The sequence below is a fragment of the Crocuta crocuta genome, unplaced genomic scaffold, assembly GCF_008692635.1.
Source record: "Crocuta crocuta isolate KB4526 unplaced genomic scaffold, BGI_CrCroc_1.0 scaffold127, whole genome shotgun sequence".
In the NCBI taxonomy this organism is placed as follows: Eukaryota; Metazoa; Chordata; class Mammalia; order Carnivora; family Hyaenidae; genus Crocuta; species Crocuta crocuta.
The window spans coordinates 5,598,365-5,622,332 of NW_027532008.1; the positions used below are offsets into that span (position 1 = coordinate 5,598,365).

General features: G+C 53.8%; 1 protein-coding gene and 1 pseudogene across 1 annotated transcript; both read left to right on the plus strand.

Moving 5' to 3' along the window:
* Positions 1-193: 193 nt before the first annotated feature.
* E2F2 (E2F transcription factor 2) lies at positions 194-22,583 on the plus strand. Its single transcript, XM_077775799.1, has 7 exons — positions 194-480; positions 5,960-6,065; positions 8,396-8,615; positions 9,325-9,483; positions 10,923-11,037; positions 12,892-13,084; positions 19,076-22,583. Exons 1-7 carry the CDS (start codon positions 229-231, stop codon positions 19,348-19,350), a joined length of 1,320 nt encoding a protein of 439 aa, XP_077631925.1. The 5' UTR covers positions 194-228; the 3' UTR covers positions 19,351-22,583.
* Positions 18,535-18,639, plus strand: LOC144241371 (U2 spliceosomal RNA; annotated as a pseudogene).
* Positions 22,584-23,968: the final 1,385 nt, after the last annotated feature.

The following is a 23,968-nucleotide window of genomic DNA, read 5'->3' on the forward strand; positions in this document are numbered from 1 at the left end:
GGTCAGCCCCTGGCCGTGTCGCCGCCGCCGCCGCGGGGCGATCTCCAAGCGAGGATCTCCAAGCGCTGCTCGGCTCGGCCGCGGGCCAGGAGGGGAGGGTCCGGCCTTGCCCCACAGGCGTCCATTGGCGGCTTCCCCCGGCCTCCGCGCCATGCCTTTGGCNCTCCGGAGCCCGCAGGTGCCCGCGGGCGCGCCAGGCCCGGTTGGGGAGGGGGCGCTGCGCTCGCCATGCTGCGAGGGTCCCGGGCCCTAGCTCCAGCCGCCGGGCCGCCCTCGAAGGGACTGCCCGCGATGAGCCCTACAGAGCTGTGGCCGCCCGGTCTCAGCAGCCCCCAGCTCTGTCCGGCCACCACCACCTACTACACCTCGCTGTACCCGCAGACCGTGCCTCCCAGTGCGGCGCCCGGCACCTGCCTCGACGCCACCCCCCACGGACCGGAGGGCCAAGCTGTGCGATGCGTGCCGGCTGGCCGGCTGCCGGTAATGCTGGGGACCTCCCCACCGCCACCCACCGCTTCTCCCTGTGCTTTTGCGGGTGTGGGAAAGGAGGGAGGGGCGCCTGGGACCCAGTTTGAGCAAAGCAGGTCGCGTTGGGGAGGGAAATGAGAGCTTTCGGCTTCCAGAACAACCCATTGCCCTGCATACCTGAGTAGAAGAGCCCTTCATTTTCGGACTTGGGATGAAATAACCTCATCGAGTGGAGTGGAGTGGAATGAGCACTGGATTGGGACTGTGGAGACCCAACCCACCACCCCCAGTGCACTGTGTGACCTTGGGGAAGTCCACGGAGGCAGCACTGCCACCATTCATTCATTGTTGGATCCAGAAACTGGTACTGGGCATCGGGTATTGTTCAGATACAGGGCTTGGCCTAAAGACAGTGTGGACTTAAAAAAAAAAAAAAATCAGGGCAAGGGGGGGCGGGTTTCGCGTCCAGTCTGGCTTGGACAGACTCCAGATTTCCCATACAGCCAGCTCTTCCCCAGTTATCTGCCCTGGGTCTCCCCCTAGTCCCCATCTTCCCTCCCAGCCAGCCAGTAGCAGGTGCAAATTGAGGGCAGCTCTTGGGTTTCCTATTCAGATCGTCCCTTTCTCAAGCCCCCAGGGCACTGCCAGGGAGGGCCCAAAGTGTGGCACCCAGTACAGGGTGTGTTTTGTGGGAGTGGAATTCCTGGAGCCCTTGAGAATGGAAACAACCACAGGGTGGAGTGGGAAAAGCCCTGGGGGCTGGGGGGTGGGTGGGGGGCCTGGCTTCTGGCCTGACTGCCACTAATTCAGTGTAGCCTTGAATCAGTCTTGGCACCAGTTTGGGCTTACGTTTCCTTTGCTTGAAAATGCATGTGTATGTGGGGTAGTTGGGCTACCTTATCTCAGGTCATTTCCAGCTCCAGGTCCTGGCTTTCGGACATAGGCTCCAGGGAGGGGAGATGGGGTGCTGTAGGCGTACTTAGCTGTGAGTGGTGAACAAGTTCAGGTACAGAGCTGAACTTGCCCCGCCACTGCCATAGAGGCATCTGGTCAGACCTGTGCCAGGCACAGACCCCCAGCCCTCCCTGGCAGCAGCTACTACTCCCTGCTACTGGAATCATGCTTGGCCCATCCTCAAGGCTTTGAACTTTTCAGAGCCCCTTCCTGCGCATGATTCCTAACTAGGAGGAAGGAGGCAGGGGTGTTATTCCCATTTTGTACGTCAAGCAGCCAGAGATAACTGGGACTGACTATCTATCTTACGTTCAGTGTTACCCTGTGAAGTAGAAGGCATTAGTAGCTCCAGGGAGAAACTGAGGCACGGAGTGGGGATGTGATCTGCTCAAGGTCATGCAGGGGGATGTATGACCAAGGCTGGCGATCACTGGGCCTCTTCTCTGCAGCTGTAGCTTTCCCCAGTGCAGCCTGACCTAGGAGCTGGGAGCCCCCCGGGGAAGGGGCTCCGTGGCGGGTGCCGTCTCCTCTGGCCAGCTGCTTTCAGACACTCGGGCGGAGTTTCAGTGGCTGAGTTTCAGTAACAGCTGTGGTTTTGAACTGCTTCCCTCCCAGAGGAGCCTGAGTGCATCTGTCTGTAGCTCCCTCCCAGGGGGGCTCTGTGATCACAGCAAGAATGGCTCTCTGTTACTGGACGCCTCTCGTGTGCCAGGCACTGCTTGGCACTCTTCACGTTCATTATCTTGGCCAAGATGCCCGGGACGAGGCATCTCACAGATGAGGAAACTGAGCAGAGACGTGAAGTCACTTGTCCAAGTCACAAGCCAAGAAGTGGGAGAGTCTCCTTGCATCAGACTGCCCTAAAGGGCTGCCGGGCCCAGAGCCCCCTCTCCTGTCAGATGGCCTGTGGCCCCCAGCCTGTGGGCAGGCCTGGCCCCCTGCTTACTCATCTTACCAGGGTGTGACCTGGAGCCGCTCCAAACCCAGCCCTGGGTGTGGCTGCCTGTTTTGTGGCCAGGTTGCAAAGTGCAGGGTGAGCAAGATTTGTTGAGGAGCTCTGTTTAAAAGGACCTCAGGGGTGGCAACCAAGTTCAATGGCAGAACGAAGGCCTGAGCCCTGGTCTCCTCCCTCCCTGCTTAGGGCTCTTTCCAGCACCCTCTGGGGAAGGCTCGAGATGCTCCTCTGGCACCCCTCCTCCAGGCACATCGTGTTGTTGTGTCTCATTCCCGCAGGCATCGGGGAAGAAGGTGGGATTCTGCGCACAGTTCTTCCTTTTAATCTGTGTTTCCCAAATTCCCTCAGAGCCATGAAAGCCAACGGACGTTTTAAGGAACAACCATACAAGGCAGGTCAGATGAGGAAATACTGAGTGGCAGGGCTGGGATCTGGGATGCTTGTTCCTACCCCCCACTCCCACCCCATCTATATTAGAAGTTGGGGCTTGGAAGAAACCCAGTTCCGTTCCCTGTGTGACCTCGGGCAAGTGGGCTCCCCTCCTTCGAGCCCCAGCTTCCTCACCTTGCTGCCCACGGTGGGGTTGCGTCAGGCAGTCCCTGAACCTCTCACTTCTGGGGCTGCCTGAAAAGGAGCTTCGCTTTTGTCCTTTGGGCTTGGCAGGGGGGGGCCCGGATCCTAATCAGGCCTTTAGGAAACAACCAAAGGGGCTGCCTAAGAGGGTCCAGGTTAGAACCAGGCGGGTCTTTGCTCTTGGCACATCTCCGTCTCTTGTCAGCTTACCTCTGACCTTCCCTTACTGGCACCCCTCGTGCTTTAGTGATAGCAGCTTCCTTGTGCTAGAGCAGCATGGCTGCTGGGTCCCCAGCCGAGGGGAAGCAGATTACCCCCATTTTACAGGTGGGGCTCAAGAGGTCAACTGACTTGCTGAGCAAACCCAGCTGAGAAGGGTGGAGGCCTCGATGGGAACCCAGATAGGCCTGACTCCAAGGGCTGTGCTCAGGCCCCCCTTGGCCCTCGTTTTCCTGGGCTTGTCCTCTGCCACCTGTGTTCTGCAGGCTCAGGCCCATCTATGTGCGGACTTTCTCTGGGCAGTGCCCCAAGGTGTCAGGGAGATGTCCTTGAATGAGGGACCTTTTGCTGTTTAGGAACACTTGGAGTATAGGAGAAGGGTGAGGGAGAGTAAGAGAAGAGAGGAAACTGGTGTGGGTATATAAAATAATGGGGCAGGTGGGCACAGCCAGGGCCTTGGCTCAAGTTCCAGCAAATTCTGGGGGGATGTGCATGGGACAGAGCAGAGGCAGCCTGGTACATGGCTTTGGAGTCAGACAATGCCGGGTTCAGACTCTGGCTGTGCCTATGTCTGTGTGACCTTGGGCATGTGTCTTACCCTCTCTGAGCCTCCATTTCTCATCTGCCAAGAGAGATTGCCAATACTGATGCTGCAGAACTGATGAGCACGTGATAGGCCCAGTGCAGGCATTCTGTTCAAGGTCCTTCCTTGCTTTTCTCTGCCTTGTAGGTAGTGAGATTCTTCCTCGTGTGTTCTGTGAACTCAGCAGGGCCTGGCTCCTGTTGCTGGGGGAGGTGGATAGGGTTCAGGAGACTCTGGGCTGCCCCACCTCTGCCTTAGGTAGAGCTCAGCTTGGCTTCCCTTCCTCTCCCTGCTCCTGGTATTTCTTCTTGAGGGTCCTGGGATGGACAACCTCAATCAGGATCGACAATGACCTTGGAGCTCACCAGGTCTCCCTTACTTTAGCTGTTATAATGGGGGTTGGAGGTGCTGGAAGACTCAGTGAGGTGATGAATGTTGGGGTTCAGCCCAGGGCATGTGGGAGGTCTCAGTGAATGACCGGGCCTTTTTCTAGAGACCAGATGGGTTACCCTAGAATCTAGGATCTCACCAGCTGAGAGATTAGAAAAAAGAATATTCCAGTGAGACTTCAGGAGGAATGAGCAGGGAAGTGTTTGGATCGTGTCCGGGTCTGGGTAGGGGTGGAAGAGAGTGGCATCATATCCAGGCTCCTCAAACCCAGGAGCAGGTCTCCTGAAATCAGTCCAGGAAGACTTCCTGGAGGAGGCTGGAGTGGGGAGGGAAACTGATAGCAGGAAGAGGTGTCACCACCACCCACACCTGTCAGCCCAGCTGTGCTCAGCAGCAGTTAGTCTCAGCCCTGCTAAGCATGACCTCACTGTCGAAGGTTAAAATAGACTTCTCTGTCCCAACCAGCTTAGGGGTGTCTGGGTGGTTGGGGGAGAGGGAGAGGAAGGAAATGGGCTCAGCGGCCCCCAGAAGGGTGTGTCAAGGAAGCGGCCAAACCTGGATTTCAGAGAGGGGACTCTGCATTTTCTGAACACCTCCTGGGCCTGAGCCACAGGGTGGCTCCCTGATTCCTTACAATGATCCCTGAAGGTAGGTGATTTCTGCCTCATTTTACAGAGGAGGAAACTGAGGCTCCTAGATGCAGAGTACTTCCCCAAGTCACACGCATACATGGGGAGTCCGTGAAGGAGCTGGGAGGTTCAAGTCCAGGCTGGCTTATGCCCCAGTGCCCCAGTGCCCTAGCCCTGCCCCTCCCCAGCCCTAACCAGGAGAGAGGCCCCTTCCGGGCCAGTGCCGCTTCGGGGCCTAATTGGGGCCTGGTGGCAGTGGGGTGGAGAAGAGCAGATGGGTCTGTGGTTTGATTTCCCCAGCAGGTGTTTCCCAAGCTTGGCGGGAACAGGCAGGGGGAGCAGGCGGACCTCAGCTGTTTGTCCTTGAGAAGCAGGGGAAGGATTCATTGTCTGCCCCTCTCAGCAAAGAAAGAATGGCGAATGGAGTCTATTCAGGAGGCCCTGGGGCCCTTGAGCTGGAGCCCAAGCATGGGGGTGGGGAGTGTTTGCTCTGCTTCCCGAAGTGGGCACCTCCCTGGGGTGTGGCACTGAGCCAGGAAGTCCCCTGGGCCTGGGCGGATGCCCAGCCCCACCCTGATAAGGGCCAGCTGTGGGGCTGTGATGGGCACCAGGGCAGGCTGGGTCAGCTGCATTTGCACTTGGTGAGGCGGGAGGCTCTCCCCAGCCTGGTGTGGTTTAGCTCCTACCCACTCCTTCCTCCCTGCATCATCCTCTGGGCATGGGGGCTGGAGGATGGTGCCCACAGAAGTGACCTTGGGAACCCCGAGCTCTCAGCTCGACTGGCTTCGGTAGTCAGGAGCACGGACCTCAGGACGGGAGTGTCGTGTGCTCTTCAGAAAACAGGATTCCCTGCGGCACCTGGCTGCCTTGGGCTGTGGAGCATGTGGTGTGACTCCTGATCTCAGAGTTTGGGTTCGAGCCCCATGCTGGGTATAGAGATTACTTAAAAAATAAAATCTTAAGAAAAAACAAAGTAAAGAAAAAAATGGGATATCTGTCCTGTAAAAGCTTGCTTTTCGAGTCACTGCTGTTTCCTTACCAAGTGCAATGATGTTTCACCAGGACTGGTGGTAAACTGAGGCACAGAAAGTAGCTGCTGGTGACCCCCATGCTTTGGCCCCAACTAAGGGAAAGGCTGAAGGAAGAATGATTCTCAAACTCTGTCTCTCTCTCTCTCCTTTCTCCAAGGCCAAAAGGAAGCTGGACCTGGAGGGGATCGGGAGGCCAGCAGCTCCTGAATTCCGGACCCCCAAGGGGAAGTGCATTAGACTGGACGGCCTCCCCAGCCCCAGAAGTAAGCCTTGCCGGTGGGGCATCTGAGGGCGGGCCCAGGATGGGGGATGGGTAAGGGCAGAGGGCAGCAGTCCTGCCCAAACCGTGAGTGATATTGGTAGCACACTTCCCGGTTTACAAAGTAGTTTCCTCTCTGTTCTGTCACGGGACCCTGCCAGGAGGTAGCTCTGTCCCCCTTTCAACAATGAGGTGGCTTGAGACTCCGAGCTTGAGTGACTTGCCCAAGGTCCCATTGCTGGTAAGGGGGGTCAGGACTCACACCCAAGCCAGCACGGCTTCTCCCACACCATACGCCCACTCTCGTGACCTGAACGCGACGAGTGTTTTACTTGGGAGCTTACTATTTTAAAAAAAAAATTACATTTTGTTTAGTCCGACCTTTTCTAAAAGAGAGAATCCAGGGTCTTTCTCCCACATGCAGAGGGCTAATGAGTGACTCAAAGGGAAGTGACACTTAGCTTACTCTAACCCGTGTGGCCTCAGGTTTTTCAGGTCCAGGGGCTGCCCAGGTGGTGCCTTCCTAAAGTGAAGCTACAGGGAATCTCTGCCTCTGCCTGCTGGTATTTTCAGTCAATATCCTGGTTCCAGCCGGAGATTTAGAAGCTATGTCAGTGAGGAACAGTGATGGGGGCGGGGGGGAGGTCAGAGACCTAATGAAGAAGGTAGGTGACTGGGTGGGAAACAGGGTCAGGAATTTGGGGATCCGGGGGCGCCTGGGTGGCTCAATCTGTTAAGTGTCAAGTGTCCAACTTCAGCTCAGGTCATGATCTCATGGTTCATGGGTTCGAGCCCCCTCTTGGCCTCTGTGCTGACAGCTCAGAGCCTGGAGCTGCTTCAGAGTCTGTGTTTCCCTCTCTCTCTCTGCCCCTCTCCCGCTCGCACTCTCTGTCTCTCAAAAAAATTAATAAACATTAAAAAAATTTTTTAATAAAAAAAAGGATCTGGTGGTCTGGACAGGGCTCTGCCCTGACCTGACTAGTCACTCCTCTTATGAGCTTCAGTTGCCTCTTCTGTAAAATGAAATACAGATCGGGAATCGCAAGACAGTCTGTCCTCCTTTGATTGGTAGAGGCTGCTGGGGTCATTTTATTGAAACGTACTAAGTGCACTGGTCAATTAGTGATGTCTGTCGGGTGCAAAACCTGACAAAACCAGCCCGTGTGTCAAATGCTGGCCCTCCGTATGTTAGGGGATTTTACAGTCCCCTTCCGGAGGAATCTGAGATTCTCCAAAACTCAGTTTCCAGAACTAGTTTGGCCACTAGCTTGCTATAAGACTTGCAAGTCACTTGATTGCAGAAGTCTTCTTGTGGTTTCAGACGCTGCCACTGAGATGTGGCCTTGGGACACCAGCCCCATGAAGAAAGAATCTTTGCTCACAAACCTGCCCCATTCGATACTATAGGGCTGGTTCCTTTCAGATAATCATTGGGCTGCACATGGGGAAAAGAAAAAAAGCAAATCCTTAAAAATGTTCTCGAGTCCCAGCCCATTATTCTCTCCCTACCATGATTCTGAATTCCTGACGTAGCTGTCAGGACAGGGGAATGGTTAAGAGGGAAGACTCCGGAGCCGGACCGCCCGGATTTAAATCAGCTTTGTGAATTTTTATTTTTATTTTTTATTTTTTTAATGTTTTATTTATTTCTAGGAGAGAGAGAGAGAGACAGGGTGAGCAGGGGAGGGTCAGAGAGAGAAGGAGGCACAGACTCTGAAACAGGCTCCAGACTCTGAGCTGGCAGTCAGCACAGAGCTCGACGCGGGGCTCGAACCCGCGCACCGCGAGATCATGACCTAAGCGAAAGTCGGACGCTTAACCGACTAAGCCACCCAGGCGCCCCATGCTTTGTGAATTTTTAGCTGACTGAGCTGAGCAAGCCTCTTCACCTGTCTGTTCTTAAGTATTCTCATCCATAAAATGGGATGGTTGTACACCACTCTTAGACGGTATTGTAAGGATTGGATTTGTTGCACATGGAAAGTTGTTTAGAACAGTGAGCAACACGCGGTAACTATTTGGTGGTGGTGGTGGTGGTGGTGGTGGTGGTATGGCTGTCCCCAGCTGGCATGGATAGGTGCTCTGGACTAGGAATTAGGATGCCTGGTTTCCAGCCGTGCTCCTGCCCCTGACTGTGAGACCTTAAACAAGTCACATGCCCTCTCTAGGCATCAGGTTCCCTGCCCAGACAGTGGCGCCAATGATGCCCTGCGTCACAGTGCTTTGTAAACTGGAAAGTGGGTGCTCCTGCGTCCATGTGAAGGGTGGTACTTATGGGGTCCAGATCAATGGATGAAGTTCCTCTGAGCAGTGACTGGGCCCCTTTCCTCTTAGCCCCCAAGTCCCCCGGGGAGAAGACTCGGTACGACACATCGCTGGGGCTCCTCACCAAGAAGTTCATTTACCTCTTGAGCGAATCCAAGGACGGCGTGCTGGACCTGAACTGGGCTGCAGAGGTGCTGGCCGTGCAGAAGCGGCGCATCTATGACATCACCAACGTGCTGGAGGGCATTCAGCTCATCCGGAAGAAGGCCAAGAACAACATCCAGTGGGTGTGAGTGCCTGGGCTGGGGCCGGTGGGTGCACGTGTGCGGGTGAAGGTGCGGGGTGCCCAGCATCCAGTGGGTGTGTCGGGGCCGGAGCTCGGGACAGCGTCTGATAGGCTTGCTTAGCTGCTGGGAGCAGAGCCAATGTATTTAAGGGGGAGGCGGGAGGGCGGATGTATATGCCGGAAATATATTGGGAAAGCATGTTAGGGGCAGGGTGGGAACGACTTCTAGGACACCTAAAGGCCTGAGAGGACCCACATCCTCTTGCATTGGGATCCCAAAGATTCCCCTCTTCCAGCTTCGGAAAGTCCCCTGGGGGCTGGGCCGTAGCACCCCACAGTCCTTGCAGCCCTGAAATAGGGCTGCTCCAGGCTCCTTTCCTCCTACAAATTGCAGAGCAGACCTGCAGCCCCTGGCATGACCCTAAGAGAACCCAGGCGAGGCATGTGGGCGAGGCGGGGGCATAGGCATTGAGAGCCCCCCAAAGTGGGCCAGGCTTGGTTTCTTTTCCCTAGCCCAACCCTCGAACCACAAGTTCCAGTCCTAGCAGCCCTCCGGCAGTGGCAGCGAGGCAGGGCCCCTGATTTGCACAACCCAGGGGGTACCATTGTAGACGTGTGAGTGGCCTCATCCCGGGGTTTTGCCCCACAGCCCCGGGGTTGGGGCTCCTGGATGTGCACTGACACTGACACCGGGGGGCGGCTCTGTTCCCAGAGGCAGGGGAATGTTTGAAGACCCGAGCCGGCCTGGGAAGCAGCAGCAGCTGGGGCAAGAGCTGAAGGAGCTGACCAGCACCGAGCAGGCCTTGGACCAGCTCATCCAGACCTGCTCTCTGAACTTCAAGCACCTGACCGAGGACAAGGCCAACAAGAGATATCCTGTTTGGTGGGGGGAAGAGGTCAGGGGGCAGGGCCCAGGCGCATGCCCATGTGTGTCCGGGGATGAGGCAGTACCTCCCTGCAAGGGCGAACTCAGCCTCAGGGGCTGGCCTGTCTGTTTCCTCCTTCCTTGGTGGCTTTTCCTCACAAGCCTATCGAAGTTAGTCTCGTTATAAAAGTAAGTCCAGTTCTGTAAATCTGGAAAATGGAGAAAAGAACTAGGTGCCACCTTAATGTAGTCATTGTGTCTCAGTATACACAGGGCATATGTTGTTAAATATCGCATGTGCCTGCTATACATAACTTTTTTTAAGTGTTTATTTTTGAGAGGGGGAAAGAGAGAGAACCCTAAGCAGGCTCCATACAGCCAGCGAGGAGCCCAATGTGGGGCTCAAACTCATGAATCGCCAGATCATGACCTGAGCTGAGGTCTGACATTTGACTGACTGAACCACCCAGGTGTGCATACATCACATTTTATATCCTGCTTTCTATCACCACAGACCGTTTTTATGCTGTTACAAATCCTTCCTAACTATTTGCTTGATCCATGAAATTGTTGCTATTGGACCATTTTTTGCAAAGCAGCAATCTCATGTGACTTAACCTCATATTCAGACTGATTTGAGAATGCCCTACTCAGACCACATTCTGGTTTGTTGAGAAGGCCTAGAATCAACATTTAGATCGATTTGAGGTTTCTGCTTTTAAAAAAAAATTTTTTTTTTAATGTTTTACTTATTTTTGAGAGAAAGATAGACAGCGTGAGCAGGGGAGGGTCAGAGAGAGAGGGAGACACAGAATCTGAAACAGGCTCCAGGCTCTGAGCTGTCAGCACAGAGCCTGAAGCGGGGCTCGAACCCACGAACTGTGAGATCATGGCCTGAGCCGAAGTCGGACGCTCAACTGACTGAGCCACCCAGGCGCCCTGAGATTTCTACTTTTATCAAGCAGCATCATGATGAATATCTTTGTATAGAGAACATTTTGCTATATTTTTTTACTTAGTTCCCTAGGTTGGATTCCTAGGACTGAAATGACAAACATGGGCTTTGCTAAGGTTTTTCATACACTTTTCCCAGTTAGGTGGCTCCATCATCTAATTGATTTTTGGAACTGACCTTGTATTTTTGGAAGGATTCTAGGCATTGTGAAAAATATAAAGACATAAGACAAGTCTTCCTCCTGTCTGAGAGTTAATGATTTAGTCTGAGATGAAGTCCTTACATAAAAAACTGATATGAGGCAACATTTAAAAAATGATTTATACTCCTGTTTGTTTTCCAAAGGGATACAAGGTAGCTTATGATATTAACAGGTTACGGTTTTGGGTTATTTCTAAGCTGTAGAAGGACTGAGAAGGAGATGTTCAAAGGTTCAGGCTGGGAGGTTTGAATTGTGACCAGCTACTTCTCTTGACTCTCCTGCCCCTACACTGGCCTATGTGACTTACCAGGACATCCGTGCTGTTGGCAGCTTCAAGGAGCAGACAGTGATTGCTGTCAAGGCCCCTCCGCAGACAAGACTGGAAGTGCCCGACAGGAGCGAGGTCAGAGGGGAAGAAGCCTTTGGTGGAAAGCAGCGTTAGGAGGGTCCTGGGCTGCTGTGTAGGCTCTGTCCCTGGTGCTGCCCGGCCTCAAGCCTCCCAGGTCCGCTCTGGCGCCCACTGCAAGATCCGTGGTATCCGAGCTCGAGCAGAAATGGCAGAAGCTGGGAAGGGCAACAGGCATCAGATACTGGCCCGAGAAAATCTCCGTTCCTGGTATCTTTCTGCGTCCCACGGCCCCCGGCATTTCTGGGCACATGCACACATGTGCCCACACACCGCGTTAGCGCTCACAGTAATCCTTTCCTGCTAACCGTGCTTGCCGAGGTTAAAGACCAGAAATTCTTAATACTTGCTTACAAGGTCCTCTGTGCTCTGCCCTCACTGACCTCTCCTGTGCTTCCCTGCTTTGTCTCTGCCTCAGCCACTCTGACTTACCTGCAGTTTCCCCACCACGCTAAGCTCGTCCCTGGTATGAGACCTTCACACATGCTGTTCCCTGCAGCTGAAATGCTCTTCTCTTCCTCTGCCTGGTTTGCTGCTGTTCATCCTACTGGTCTCAACTCAAACCATCACTTCCTCAAGGAAGCCTTCCCTGATCACCGCCCCCCCCCCCCCAGGTTTCATAACTACCCGTGCTTTTCTACCATACTTGACCTCCGTTTGCTGGGATATATTGATGATTCTGTGATTCTGCTTCACCTATTGAAGTGTGAGCTCCATGAAAGCATGTGGTTAACCCCCACCCCGCAGCCCAGAGCTGGACACATAATAAACGCTCAAGAAATAATTTGTTTAATGGAAGGACATAAGGTAAAGGGGGCTCCACCCCTGCCTTGGAGGAGCTCAGGACCTAGTGGGAAAAAGACCCAAGCAAGCAGTCATGCTGCCATGTATTGACTTAAGGTGTCCAGAGAAAGGGCAGTTGGAGGAAGAGCCCATAGATGGTCACAGGTTTATTGGGTCCTAAAGAATGAACAGGACTTGTCCTGAGAAATGGGTAGACAGAGGGCACTGCAGGTGCACCAGGTGGAGATCTCAATGCCTGTTGGAATAGCGCGTGTGCAGTCAATCGTGGGAGGGAAGAAGCTGGGGGGGGGGGGGGGCCANGCCAAGTATCAGGACTCTTGATTAGTTACAAGTAACCACATCCAAATGGCTTAAGTCAGGGGCGGGGAGTAAAGGGTGGAGGGGACTGAGGGGAAGCAAGTGACAGGCCCAGAGGAAGAAGGTCCAGAGGAAGACTTGGGGATTGCAGGCAAGGCCAGATGCAGGAGCTCAAACTATGACTTTCATTTCACCCCATGCTCTCTGTCTTTCTCTGCCATTCTTTACGCTTCCATTCCCAGGCGGGCTCCCCTCTTCCAGTGGCGAAGCTATTTTCATGATAACCAGCTTGGTGACCCCCATGGGAAGGGAGCTTCTGTTTCCCACAGGTCCGGCTCGAGTCCAGGGCCCGATACTACTGGACTAACTTGAGTCATGCGCTACCCTGAGCCAGTCACCATCACGGTGGCTTTCCCAGCCTGCCCCCCCAGCTCACCCACTGGAGTTGGGAAGAGTGCCAACGCCCCAGAGTACATAACTCGAGAGTGGGAGAGGAGAGGAGTGGTTTCCCAAAGGAAAATCAAGATATTCTCCCTAAAAGAAGGGGACCTGGGGGCCAGACAGGCAGAAAGAGCAGATAGATGCCCACCATAGGTCAGAAGGGTGGGTGTCAGCGCCATGCTCAGGGGTCGGGCTTGTTGCATGGATGGTGGGAGCCATAGGTGTCCATTCATACACCCCACCCCGACCTGTGAGTCTGTGCCCAGCTGCCCAGAGTCCAGAGCCATGACCTGGCTTCTCTTCCTCCAGGAGAACTTGCAGATATACCTGAAGAGCACGCAGGGGCCCATCGAAGTCTACCTGTGCCCAGAAGAGATGCAGGAGCCAGAGAGTCCAACCAAGGAGCCCCTCCCCTGCACCTCCGCCCTCAGCCCCGCCCCCGACTCCACCCATCCCAGCAGCAGCACTGACCCTGGGATGACACAACCCATGGCATCCCCAGGTAGGACCCTTTGTCCAGACAGATGGGAGGTGGGGCCAGCAACCAGCCTTAGCATTTCCTCTTCCATGTCAACATTTGTTGGGCAGCGAAGAGGGGCACAGTCCTTCTGCCCCACTTGTGTGCTTGCACTTCACAGTGTATAGAGAACGTGCCGTGTGTGTTCTTGTATCAGTGGGGAGGCTGATGGTGCTCTGCACTGGAGGGGTCCTGGGTCTGAATACCAGCGCTTCCAGTTCCCAGCTGTGTGACCTTGGATGAGTCACTTGACCTCTCTTTGCCTCAATTTCCTCATCTGTAAGTTGGGCATAGTAACTAACGGTATCTACTTAGTAGGTTGTGAGAATTGGAGGAACGAATATAGGCAAAGCACTTAAATGGTGCCTGGCAGTAACGGCTAGCTATTCTTGTCATTATCACTGCCACTTCTTCTGTGCGCCACACTTCTGTGATGACCACGAACAGCAAAGCCCCTGGCACTCAGTAAGCCCACAGTAAATGGGAACCACAGATTTTTGAAGGATGGCTCAACTAAGATTTTGTAAAATTAATTAATTATCTATTTATTTATTTTGAGAGAGAGAGACAGTGTGAGCAGGGGAGGGACAGAGGGAGAGAGGGAATCCCAAGCAGGCTCCGTGCTGTCAGCACAGAGCTTGACATGGGGCCCAATCTTACAACCAGGAGGTTGTGACCTGAGCCGAAATCAAGAGTTGGAGGCTTAACTGACTCAGCCACCCAGGCGCCCCTAAGAGTTTTTTTTAAGTTTATTTTGTTCATTTTGAGAGAAGGAGCATGAGTGGGAAAGGGGCAGAGAGAGAGTGAGAGAGAATCCCAAGCAGGCTCTGTGCTGTCAACAAGGAGCCTGATTTGGCACTTGATCTCATGAACTGTGAGAACATGACCTGAGCCAAAATCAGGAGTTAGATGCTTAACCAACTGGGCCACCCAGATGCCCCTAAGATTTTTGAAATCAGTTAATTAATTTTATCTTGTATTTATTTTATTAATTTTTCTTTATAACTAAGGTTTTTAATTTTTTATTAAAAGTTTTTAAATGTTTATTTATATTTGAGAGAGACACACAGAAAGTGTGAGAGAGAGACACACACAGAGAATGCGAAGCAGCTCCAGGCTCTGAGCGGTCAGCACAGAACCTGATGCGGGGCTCGAACCCACAAACTGCGAGATCATGACCTGAGCCCAAGTCGGAGGCTTAACCAACTGAGCCACCCAGGCGCCCATAACTAAGAGTTTTTAAACCACAGCTGTGTATCAGATACATCTAGTATCATGTTACTCTTCACAGCCATTCTTGTCCCCAGCTTAGAGAGAAATAAACCGAGGCAGAGAGATGATGTGACTCCCCATGTCCTCTCCCCATGAGGCTCAGAACAAATCTAGAAAGGGGTTCCTGACCGGAGAGGCTCACCCCTCGCCTGGTGTATAGCTGATAAAAGCTGGCTATACCTGGCCGGAAGTAGCATGAGCTCAGTCATGAGCAAAGAGGCAGGAGAAGTCCCAGGGAAGGAGTCCGGAAGGAGAAATCGGAGCCTGGGAAGGTCCTTCCTCCAGGATGGTTTATGCCCTTTAATGGGATCCCACATCAGGTCAGGCTGACAGATCCTTTGAGGTCATGGAGGCCAGTGTTCAACTTTGTTTTCTTAGCAGCAGAATTCCCTTAAGTGTTTAAAGAAACCAGAGCTCAAACTGGTCTGACGGAAGAGGCTTGGTGGGGTGTCCACAGACCAGAAATGAATTCCATTTCTTTCACTCAAAGGGTCACAGACTGTTGCCTGCAGGCCAAATCTGGCCTGTTTTTAGGCAGAGCATGAACTAAGAATGTTTTTCACATTTCTGAAGAGTTGGGGGAGAGGAAGAAGGTGACTGTGACAGAGATTGTAAGCGTCCCGCAAATCTTAAAATACCTAAAATACGGAAGTTTGCAGGGCCCTGATCTAACTCAGCCCTTCATCTTACATGTGAATAAACTGAAGCTCAGAGAGGGCAAGTGACTTCCCTAAGGTTACACAGCAAGTTGGCAGCGGAGCTTGGACAAGAGCCCAGACCCCCAGCTCTTCTCCGGTGATCTCTCCTGTGTCCTGGTCTGGTCTGGGGATCCGGGCTTCTCCCGGCACCAGCCATCTGTCCCTCTGGGCACCTCCCAGTGCCTATCTCCCACTCCAGACCCATGCCCCACCCTGTTTTCCCTCCTCCTCCGCTCTGCTTTCTCACTCCACTGTCAACATGTGCCCAGCTCTCCTGAGTTAGAACCACTTTCACTTCAGATGTCCCCTGAGACTCGGGGCAGAGGTGGGGGACCCTCCAGCATAAGCAAGGGCGAGGTTTTTACCTCAGTTTTGCAGATCAGCTGTGCTCCCAGAAGGAGTAGGAGCTGACAGAGCAGTTGGTGGCAGGGCCAGCCCAGAAACGATCCTTGCCATGCGGTCTCTTAGCGACATCCTCTGCGGAAGGGAGCCGGAGGGCGTTTTCTGGAAGGTATACACGCACGCATGCGCGCACACTCCAGGTTCTGGCCTGAAGCAGAGTCATTTTGAGGTCTGAGCAGCAGGGTCCACATCCAAAGAGGAGGCTACTACGGTCCTGGGACCCAGCTTCCGGGATCATGACGGGGAATCTGACCCATTGGGGCCTCAGTTTCCCTCGTCTGTAACGGAAGGGCTTTGGAGGAGAGTGGCCTCTAACATCTCCCGCCTCTGACCTTCTGAGGTAAACCTAAATGGAGCTGCGGCGCGGGGTTGGCACCGAGGGACGCGGACTCGAGTCTGCACCTCACCTGCTGTGACTTGGTGGCTGTAGGCGAGTCACTTTGGCCCCTCGCGGCCACCGTTCTCACGTCTCGAAAACTGGGACCCTTAAAACTCCCTCACGATTCCTGGGTGGCTTACAGAGAGTGACACAGTGTGAATGTGATTTTGGAAAGAGCTGCTGCGCCCCGGGCGCCCACTGTGTGCGGGTTGGAGATACAGAAGCGAGGCCGAGCCCTCAGAGTGGGCGGAGGCCCGGATGTGATCAAGGCCAACCCCTCCTGCGGTGATAACCGTGGGAGAGCAAGGCCCGGCGTGGGCGGCCGCTGTCACGCGGTCGTGTCTCGTTCCTGCTCCGCAGCCAGCGAGCTGGAGCCTTATTCTTCCTCTCGAGAAAACCGAGAAAACNGCAGCACGCAAAGAAATATATCATGGCTTTTTCATTCAGATATGTTTAATTGACTTCTTTGAGCCTCAGTTTCCTCATCTGTAGATAGGGGTCACAATATTGCCTCCTTTGGGGCCATGTGAGTGTCCGAGGAGGTGAAACCCACCTCCTCCTGAGAGCAGAGCTTGGCACCATAAGCGCTTGGTAAATGAGGGCAGCACGCAGACAAGTTCTTCCATATTTGCACTTACCAGTGAGTCCTCTCAATGACCCTGTGACGTGGGTATAATCACCCCCATTTTAGAGGTGAGGAAACAGAGGCTCATCTACATTAGGTCACCCACCCATAGATACACAGAGTAAGCGGTTGGTCAGGCAGCTGTATTTTCCAAGGAATGCTTGGTTGGGGTTTAAGGCATGACTCCAACTGAGATTCTGGGCGTCAGGATATATTTGGGGGGGTTTCCTCATCCCTGTGTCGGAAGTCACCTTCTTACATGCATTTGATGTGCTGGAAAATAGCTGGGGCCAGTGTGGCTGGAGAGGCTGAGTGAGTGGAGCGAGGCTGGGACAGAGGGAATAGAAAGGCGGGGAGGGGCCAGATCACGCAGAGCCTTCTTGGCACTGGTTGAACTTGGATTTTATTCCCAGCCATTTAAAAAAAATTGTTTTTAATGCTTATTTATTTGTTTTCAGAGAAGGAGGGAGGGGCAGAGAGGGAGAGAGAGAAAGAATCCCAAGCAGGCTCTGGGCTACCAGTGCATAGTTTGACGTGAGGCTTGAATTCACAAGCCAGGAGATCATGACCTGAGCTGAAATCAAGGGTTGGATGCTTAAGCAACTGAGCCACCAAGGTGTGCCAGTTCCCAGCCATTTAAAAAAATTTTTTTGAAAGTTTATTCATTTTTGAGAGAGAGAGAGAGAGACGGCATGAGCAGGGGAGGGACAGAGAGAGAGGGAGACACAGAATCAGAAGCAGGCTCCAGGCTCTGAGCTGACTGTCAGCACAGAGCCCGATGCGGGGCTTGAACCCACTAACCATGAGATCGTGACCTGAGCTTAAGTTGGACACTTGACCAACTGAGCCCCCCAGGCAACCCCCACCATTAAGAAAAAATTTTTTAATGTTCATTTATTTTTGAGAGAGAGCCAATGAGAGCCAGGAAGGAGCAGAGAGAGAGAGAGATAGACACAGAATCGAAAGCAGGCTCCAGGCTCCGAGCTGTCAGTACAGAGCCCAATGCGGGGCTTGAATTCACGAACTGTGAGATCATGACCTGAGCCGAAGTCAGATGTTTAACCGACCGAGCCCCCCAGGTGCCCCTGCCCCCAGCCACTTTTAAGCTAGAGCACAGACTTCAAGGGTCAAGGCAAGCTGACTGGTAAGGAGGCCCCAGCCGTGGACTGAAGGGAAATGGGCAGCTGACAGAATTCATTCGGTTGTGGAAATGACTGGTCTCACTGCTGGGCTGGGCGCTGGGGAAATGGCGGGATTGCGTGTGATTCTCGGGCCTTTTGGCCCAGGCAGCTGAGTGGGTGGTGGTCCGTTCACTTAGGGGGGAAGACCGGGAGTTAGGTTTTGACACGCTAAGTTCTGGGGTAGCAGGAGATGTGCAGCCAGACAGGGGAGTCTGAGGCTGGAGCCCTGGGGCGTTCAGGGCTTAGAAGTTAGGAAGAGGAGGAGGATCCAGAGCAAAGGGGACAGGAGAAGTAGATAAGGAGGTAAGAAGAAAACCAGGATAGTCTAGTGGACTGGAGCCAAGTGAAGAAGGTATTTGCAGAAGGACGTAGATAACGGCACCAGATTCTGCTCGAAGGTCAAATACGATGAGGCCAAGAACCGACCATTGAGGGGCGCCTGGGTGGCTCAGTCGGTTAAGTGTCCAACTTCAGTTCAGGTCATGATCTCACGGTTTGTGGGTTCAAGCCCCGCATCGGGTTCTGTGCTGACAGCTAGCTCAGATCTGTAGCCTGCTTCAGATTCTGTATCTCCCTCTCTCTCTCCGACCCTCCGCTGCTCACGCTGTGTGTCTCTCTCTCAGAAAAAAAAAAAAAAAAAAAAAACATTAAAAAAAAAGAACCGACCATTGGTTTAGCAATATGAGGTCACTGGTTCAGTGGCGTGGTGGGGCCAGAGCTCAGGTTGGAGTGGGTGGGAGAGTGAAGAATGGTGGGCAAGTAGAGGATGGGCACAGGAAATTCTTGAGAAATTTGCCGTGAAAAGGAGTGATACACTGGGCTGGGAATTGGAGAGAGTTATGAGGTCGGAAGGATGCTTTTTAAAGATAGGAGTCGTCGTCGCTTCTCGGCCTTTTGGCTAAGATCAAGCGCAGTATCTGTTCTTAGCAGTTTAATAAAGCTAGGAGTCATTAGAGTGTGTCTGTGTGATGATGGGAATGATCTGGGAGAGAGAGAAACTAGTGATGCAGGAAACAGAGAAGGTGGTTTCAAGGGCCAGGAACTTGATGGTGGGGGAGGGGTAGGGTTTTTGTTTTTTTTTTTAAGATTTTTATTTTTAAGTAATCTCTACACCCAACGTGGGGCTCGAACTTAGAACCCCAAGATCAAGAGTCAAGTGTCGCATGCTCTACCGACTGAGCTAGCCAGCACCCCGAGGGGATAGGGTTTTGAGAGCAGGAGCTCCCATCTCCTTGGAGAGGAGGGGGAGAGGGCGGGAGAGTGGGGGCCGTGGCCAGAGCTTGACCAGGAAAGGGCGTCAGAAGGGCGCACCACCATCCGACCATCCAGAGAATGGGAGGGCTGTTCTTGTGCTCCGAGGTCTGAGCAGACTCTTGCGGGCACCAGGTCCCCGTATGACCTTTGTCTGCTTGTCCCCAGGCCCAGCGCTGACTCCCCAGCCGGCCCTGCAGCCGCCACCACTGCCACCGCCACTTGTGCCCCTGGAGGCCACCGACAGCATGCTGGAGCTGCCACACCCCCTCCTGCAGCAGACTGAGGACCAGTTCCTGTCCCCCACCCTGCCGTGCAGCTCCCCCCTGATCAGCTTCTCCCCGCCCTTGGACCAGGATGACTACCTGTGGGGCCTGGATGGGGGTGAAGGCATCAGTGACCTCTTTGACTCCTACGACCTCGGGGACCTGCTGATTAACTGAGTGGCCCTGCCTGCCCCCGGCAGCCCACCCCCGTCTCTACCTCCTCACAGACTGGCAGGCCCTCCGCCCGCACGGGGATGTGGGATGCAAGGTGCTGCCTTCAGGGTACGGGGCTTTCTTTCCTCCTTTCGTACCCCCCCAGCTGGCTGAAGCTGTCTGGGGGGGGAGGATGTGGCCCGCGTAGAGGATCTGGGTGAGGAGTGTCTCAGAGGTTGGGTCCTCTCCTTCCTAACGGAAGCAGAGCCTGGAAGGTCCATCCGGCCTCTGACCTCTGACCTCTCACGCGAAGAGCCACAGGTGAGGCGACCAGGTCCAGGGAAAGGGCCCTGCACTGCACCCCCCCAACTTTTGAGGGGGAATTAGGACCCTGAGTTTATCGAGAAGCACTTAATGCCTTCGTATTTATTTCAGGTTGAGTTTTGTGTGTTTCTTCCCTGGGTGTTTAGCAGGGAGATTTTACCCCGTTTCTAGTAAGGCTTCTCAAGATAGGCCCGGCGCCGCCCACAGTCCAGGGCAGGCCGGGGCCCCAGCCAGCTCCCCAGCTTCCCCACAGCGGTGGGCTGGGTCTCTGGGGGGCCGTCCGGTCTGCTGGAACGCTACTTGCACTTAGGCCTCGTGATTCTAGTCAGTGGTGGCCTGCATCCCTGAGGCGCTAGCCGCGGGTTCCTGGTCTCTGTCTCTGAGGCGATGGCAGGGAGTCACCCCAGGGGAGGTGGCCTCCAGGCTCCAGTTATGGACATCGACTTCCTGTGGAGTCCCCTACCTCTCCCTCCCCTTAAACATGACAAACAGCCTTCCAGGGGGTCCGCATGGAAGAGCCCCCCCTCCCCAGGAATGTGGAAGCAGCTATCGACTGGGGGGGCACCTTTCCTCTGTTTTTGCCTCTTGCTTGGGACAGGTGCTTTCTTACAGGGAGGACCTGGGAGGGAGTGGTAGCCCCCACCCCATAGAGACAGGGGGGATTAAAATAAGAAAATGCCAGAAAGCACCCCCTCTGGTGGCTGCTGGTATAGTCGTCCCCTTCCCTGGAAGGATTTTTTTGATTATTGAAGGGAGTCATTGTGTAAGGACCTCCTCTCCCCGTGGGCTCTCCTACAGACAGACCCTGCCCTCCTTACCCCCCACCTGCCCAGCCAAGGACAGAGGTGACCGGGACTTGGTGGAGTTTTGCCTCCTTTTGTCATAGGAATGCTGAAGGGCCGACAGGAAGGACTCTTCACTGCAGACCAGACCTTGGCAGCTGAGGGGGCGATGGACGTACGTTAGCTCTTCAGGCTCAGGGTCCTGAGAAGGTCTCTTGCCCTCCTCCCCACCCCCCTCCCAGAGGCATCTGGAGACACCATCCCAAGGTGTCTCTAAAGCCCAGTTGAGTGCAGGGGGTGATGAGCACTCCTCCCCACCCAGCCTGGGGTGGGGCTGCTCTGGGCTGAACCAAGGCTGTGCCCTCTGGAGAGAGGCAGCCAGGGATGGTGGTCTAAGAGGCCGACCACCCACCCTCAGGGAGCTAGGTTTCCTCAGGGGCTCAGCTGGGCAGCACTTTGTTTTTTCTTTTTTTAAGTTTGTAGCATTAAGTTGGTTTTAAATATGAAGTTGGCCTCATGGGATTTCTCTTGAGCTGACCGGAAGCTGGCATTGGATGGAAGTCTGGGAGGTAGACTTGTTTGGACTTGGGGTCTGATGTGAGCTACTGCCCACGTGGGGACAGTCGTGCCTTGTCATTTTCTCCACTTCCCGGGCCCCTAACTGCCCTCTCAGTCAGGAGTGGTCAACAGGTCACAGATGCCTGGTGCGGTGAACAGGGCTAATTTTGTATGCTTTGCAGAAATTCTTTTGATCCCCCGCCTCCCCGGATGCTCCCAGCGGGCTCGTCAGAAGTCTGTTTCGAAGCCCAGTGTGTCCAGGGTCAAGGGCCTACCTCGGCCCTTGGGCAGGGGAAGGGAGCGTTGCATGGAATCTGGTTGGGGGCGTGTGGTGCCAGCCGTGGCGTTGCTGTTCTGAGATCTCTGGGCTGCCATTTAGCCATGTCCCGTCTCTGAAGATAGAGACGTTTGACTTACAGGCCTTTGGCTCTGTCTAGAGTGTTCTAGAATTAAGGCAGAGACAAAAGGGAGAAGAGGCCTTCAGGACCCACCAGGAATGAGCTTAATGGCAAAGTCTGGCTGGAATTCCAGCTCATTCCACAAATGCCCAGCCATAGCACTGGATGGACGGGCTGCCCCTTGGGTCCATGGCTTGTATCCTGAGCAGCTGGCCCTGTCCTGTGCTATCCCCTCCACACCCTGCCTGGCCCCCGGGGGCTGGACCGCCAAGGCCAAGCCTCAGGCCGGGGGCAGGGGGCTTAGGAGGGACACAAGCTCATGCCTGATTCTTGCCAGTGACACTTGAAACTTCTCAAGTTCCTTCAAGTGCTTTAAGAATGAATTTTGGCTGGTATTTCCTTTCAGGGCCATGTAAACTTTAAATCTAGTCACTTTCTTCCCGAGGTACGTTATTTCTGTCAGGACGTTTCCCAGCTCTGCCTGGCAGCCTGCAAGTCACCTGTGTCCCCAGAGGCACCAAAGGCTCGGGGGCTCCAGGGACCTGGGTAGCATTAAGTTGTGCAGTAGAGTTGGAGACCCAGAGAGATTTCTTAAAACCGGGGACGTGCTCCCACGTCCCTTCCCTTTGAAAGTGTTCGTTAGGTCAGTGTGGTGTCCCTTCTCCACAGCGGGGCTCTGGTTGGGCTGGTGTAGCTATGGGGGGTGGTGAAGCTCAGAAAGCTGCTTCTGGGAGGGTTTTGACTTTCCTTTCCCTCCCCGAGTTTTCTCAGCCTCAGTTCTGCACAGCGTGTAGTTTTTAGTAAAAGCGTTTGGGTGCTCGCACATCCGAGCGTCGTGTGGCTTCAGTGCATTTGAAGTGAAAGCCTTTTGGGGTTGTTTGTGAGCGGCTTTCTGGTTCTCATCGCTGTGTCCCAGGGTCCCCACCTCCTCCCGGGATGCTGTTCTCCCATGAGGACCCTTGGTGACCAGAAGCCCAGGCAGCCCGCTGGCTCCTGGGTGAGTGAAGAAGTCTTGTATACGGCACGTGTGTCTCTAGGGTAACCAGCCCCAGGAGAGCCTGGCCCCGTGCTAGAACTCTGTACGGGTCACTTCCCTCCGGTCTGGTTTTCCCCTGGGTCCTGCCTTGATGAGCACCACGTAAACCTCCTTGTGTTGTGATAATCGGGCATTAAATGGCAACTCTGGACACCTTGATTCTTGTGTTTTCTGAAGGTCATTGCCAAGTGTGGGTGTGGGGACTATCCTGACCACCTGCTGCCTTCTCCCCAGAAGCAGCCTCCCTTTCCCACATTGGCTTACTACCGTGCCTGAAATGTCACCACTGAGACACTGAAAAGTGAGCAGTGCCCAGATCGAAAGTGTGAGCATCTCCCCTGCTCTGCTTCCTTCACCTCTCGTGGGACTGATTGCACGCTTCCTTAACCTCCTCATTGCTACCCATTCTTCTCCATCCCATCTTCTGTGTCAGCGGTTCTCAAAATGTGGTCCTCTGGCCGGCAGTACCGGAGAACTTAGGAGAAATGCACATTCTCAGGCTCTGCTGCAGACCTTCTGAAACTCAGGGCAGAACCCAGAATCTGTAACAGAGGGAGCCCTTCAGGTGATTCGAATGCAGCTGAAATTTGAGTACTCATGCCCTCCAGCACCCCAGAGAGTTCTTTCTAAAATGCAGGTTTTTTTTTTTAATGTTTATTTTTTTTTTTTGAGAAAGAGAGAAGAGACTAGGGAAAGGGCAGAGAGAGAGAGGGAGACAGAGGATGCAAAGCAGGCTCTGTGCTGACAGCAGAGAGCCTGACTCGGAACTTGAACTCACAAACGGTGAGATCATGACCTGAGCCAAAGTCAGAGGCTTAACCGACTGAGCCCCGCAGGCGCCCCTAAAGTACAGTTCTGATTGTGTCACTCCTACTTAATGGATGGCTCCTCTCTGCCTTCAGGGCCCCTTCACTTGGCATGAAAGTACATTTACAACATTACGAGTGGCTTACCCTCCCTTTCCACCTCACTGGCCACTCCACCCCGCCACCCATAGCCACACTGGACTTCTTAGATCCAGAAAACATGTTTTTCCTCTGCTGGGTCCTTATGCATACTGTTCCCTTCACACAGCATGCCCTTCCCTCCATTTCAGCTGGGCAGCTGCCTGCCTCTTCTGTAAGACCCAGTTCAAGAGTCTTTTTTATAGAGTTTTCTTAGACACTAACATGTAACCTTTAATGTTTTGTACATAGATGTGGTTATTTATGGGTTATTGAACACCTGCTATGTGCTAGGCTCAGAGGAGACAGAAGTAAATAAGAATAGACCCCATCCCTAGGATGTTCATGAGACACAGATGCATAAAAACATACTTACAAACAGGGGCACCTGGGGTGCTCAGTCGGTTAAGCATCCGACATTGGCTCAGGCCATGATCTCACAGTTTGTGGGTTCGAGCCCCGTGTCAGACTCTGTGCTGACAGCTCAGAGCCTGGAGCCTGCCTCGGATTCTCTCTCTCTCTCTCTCTCTCTCTCCCTGACCCTCCTCTGCTCATGCTCTCTCTATTAATAATAAATAAATGTTTAAAAAAAACTTTAAA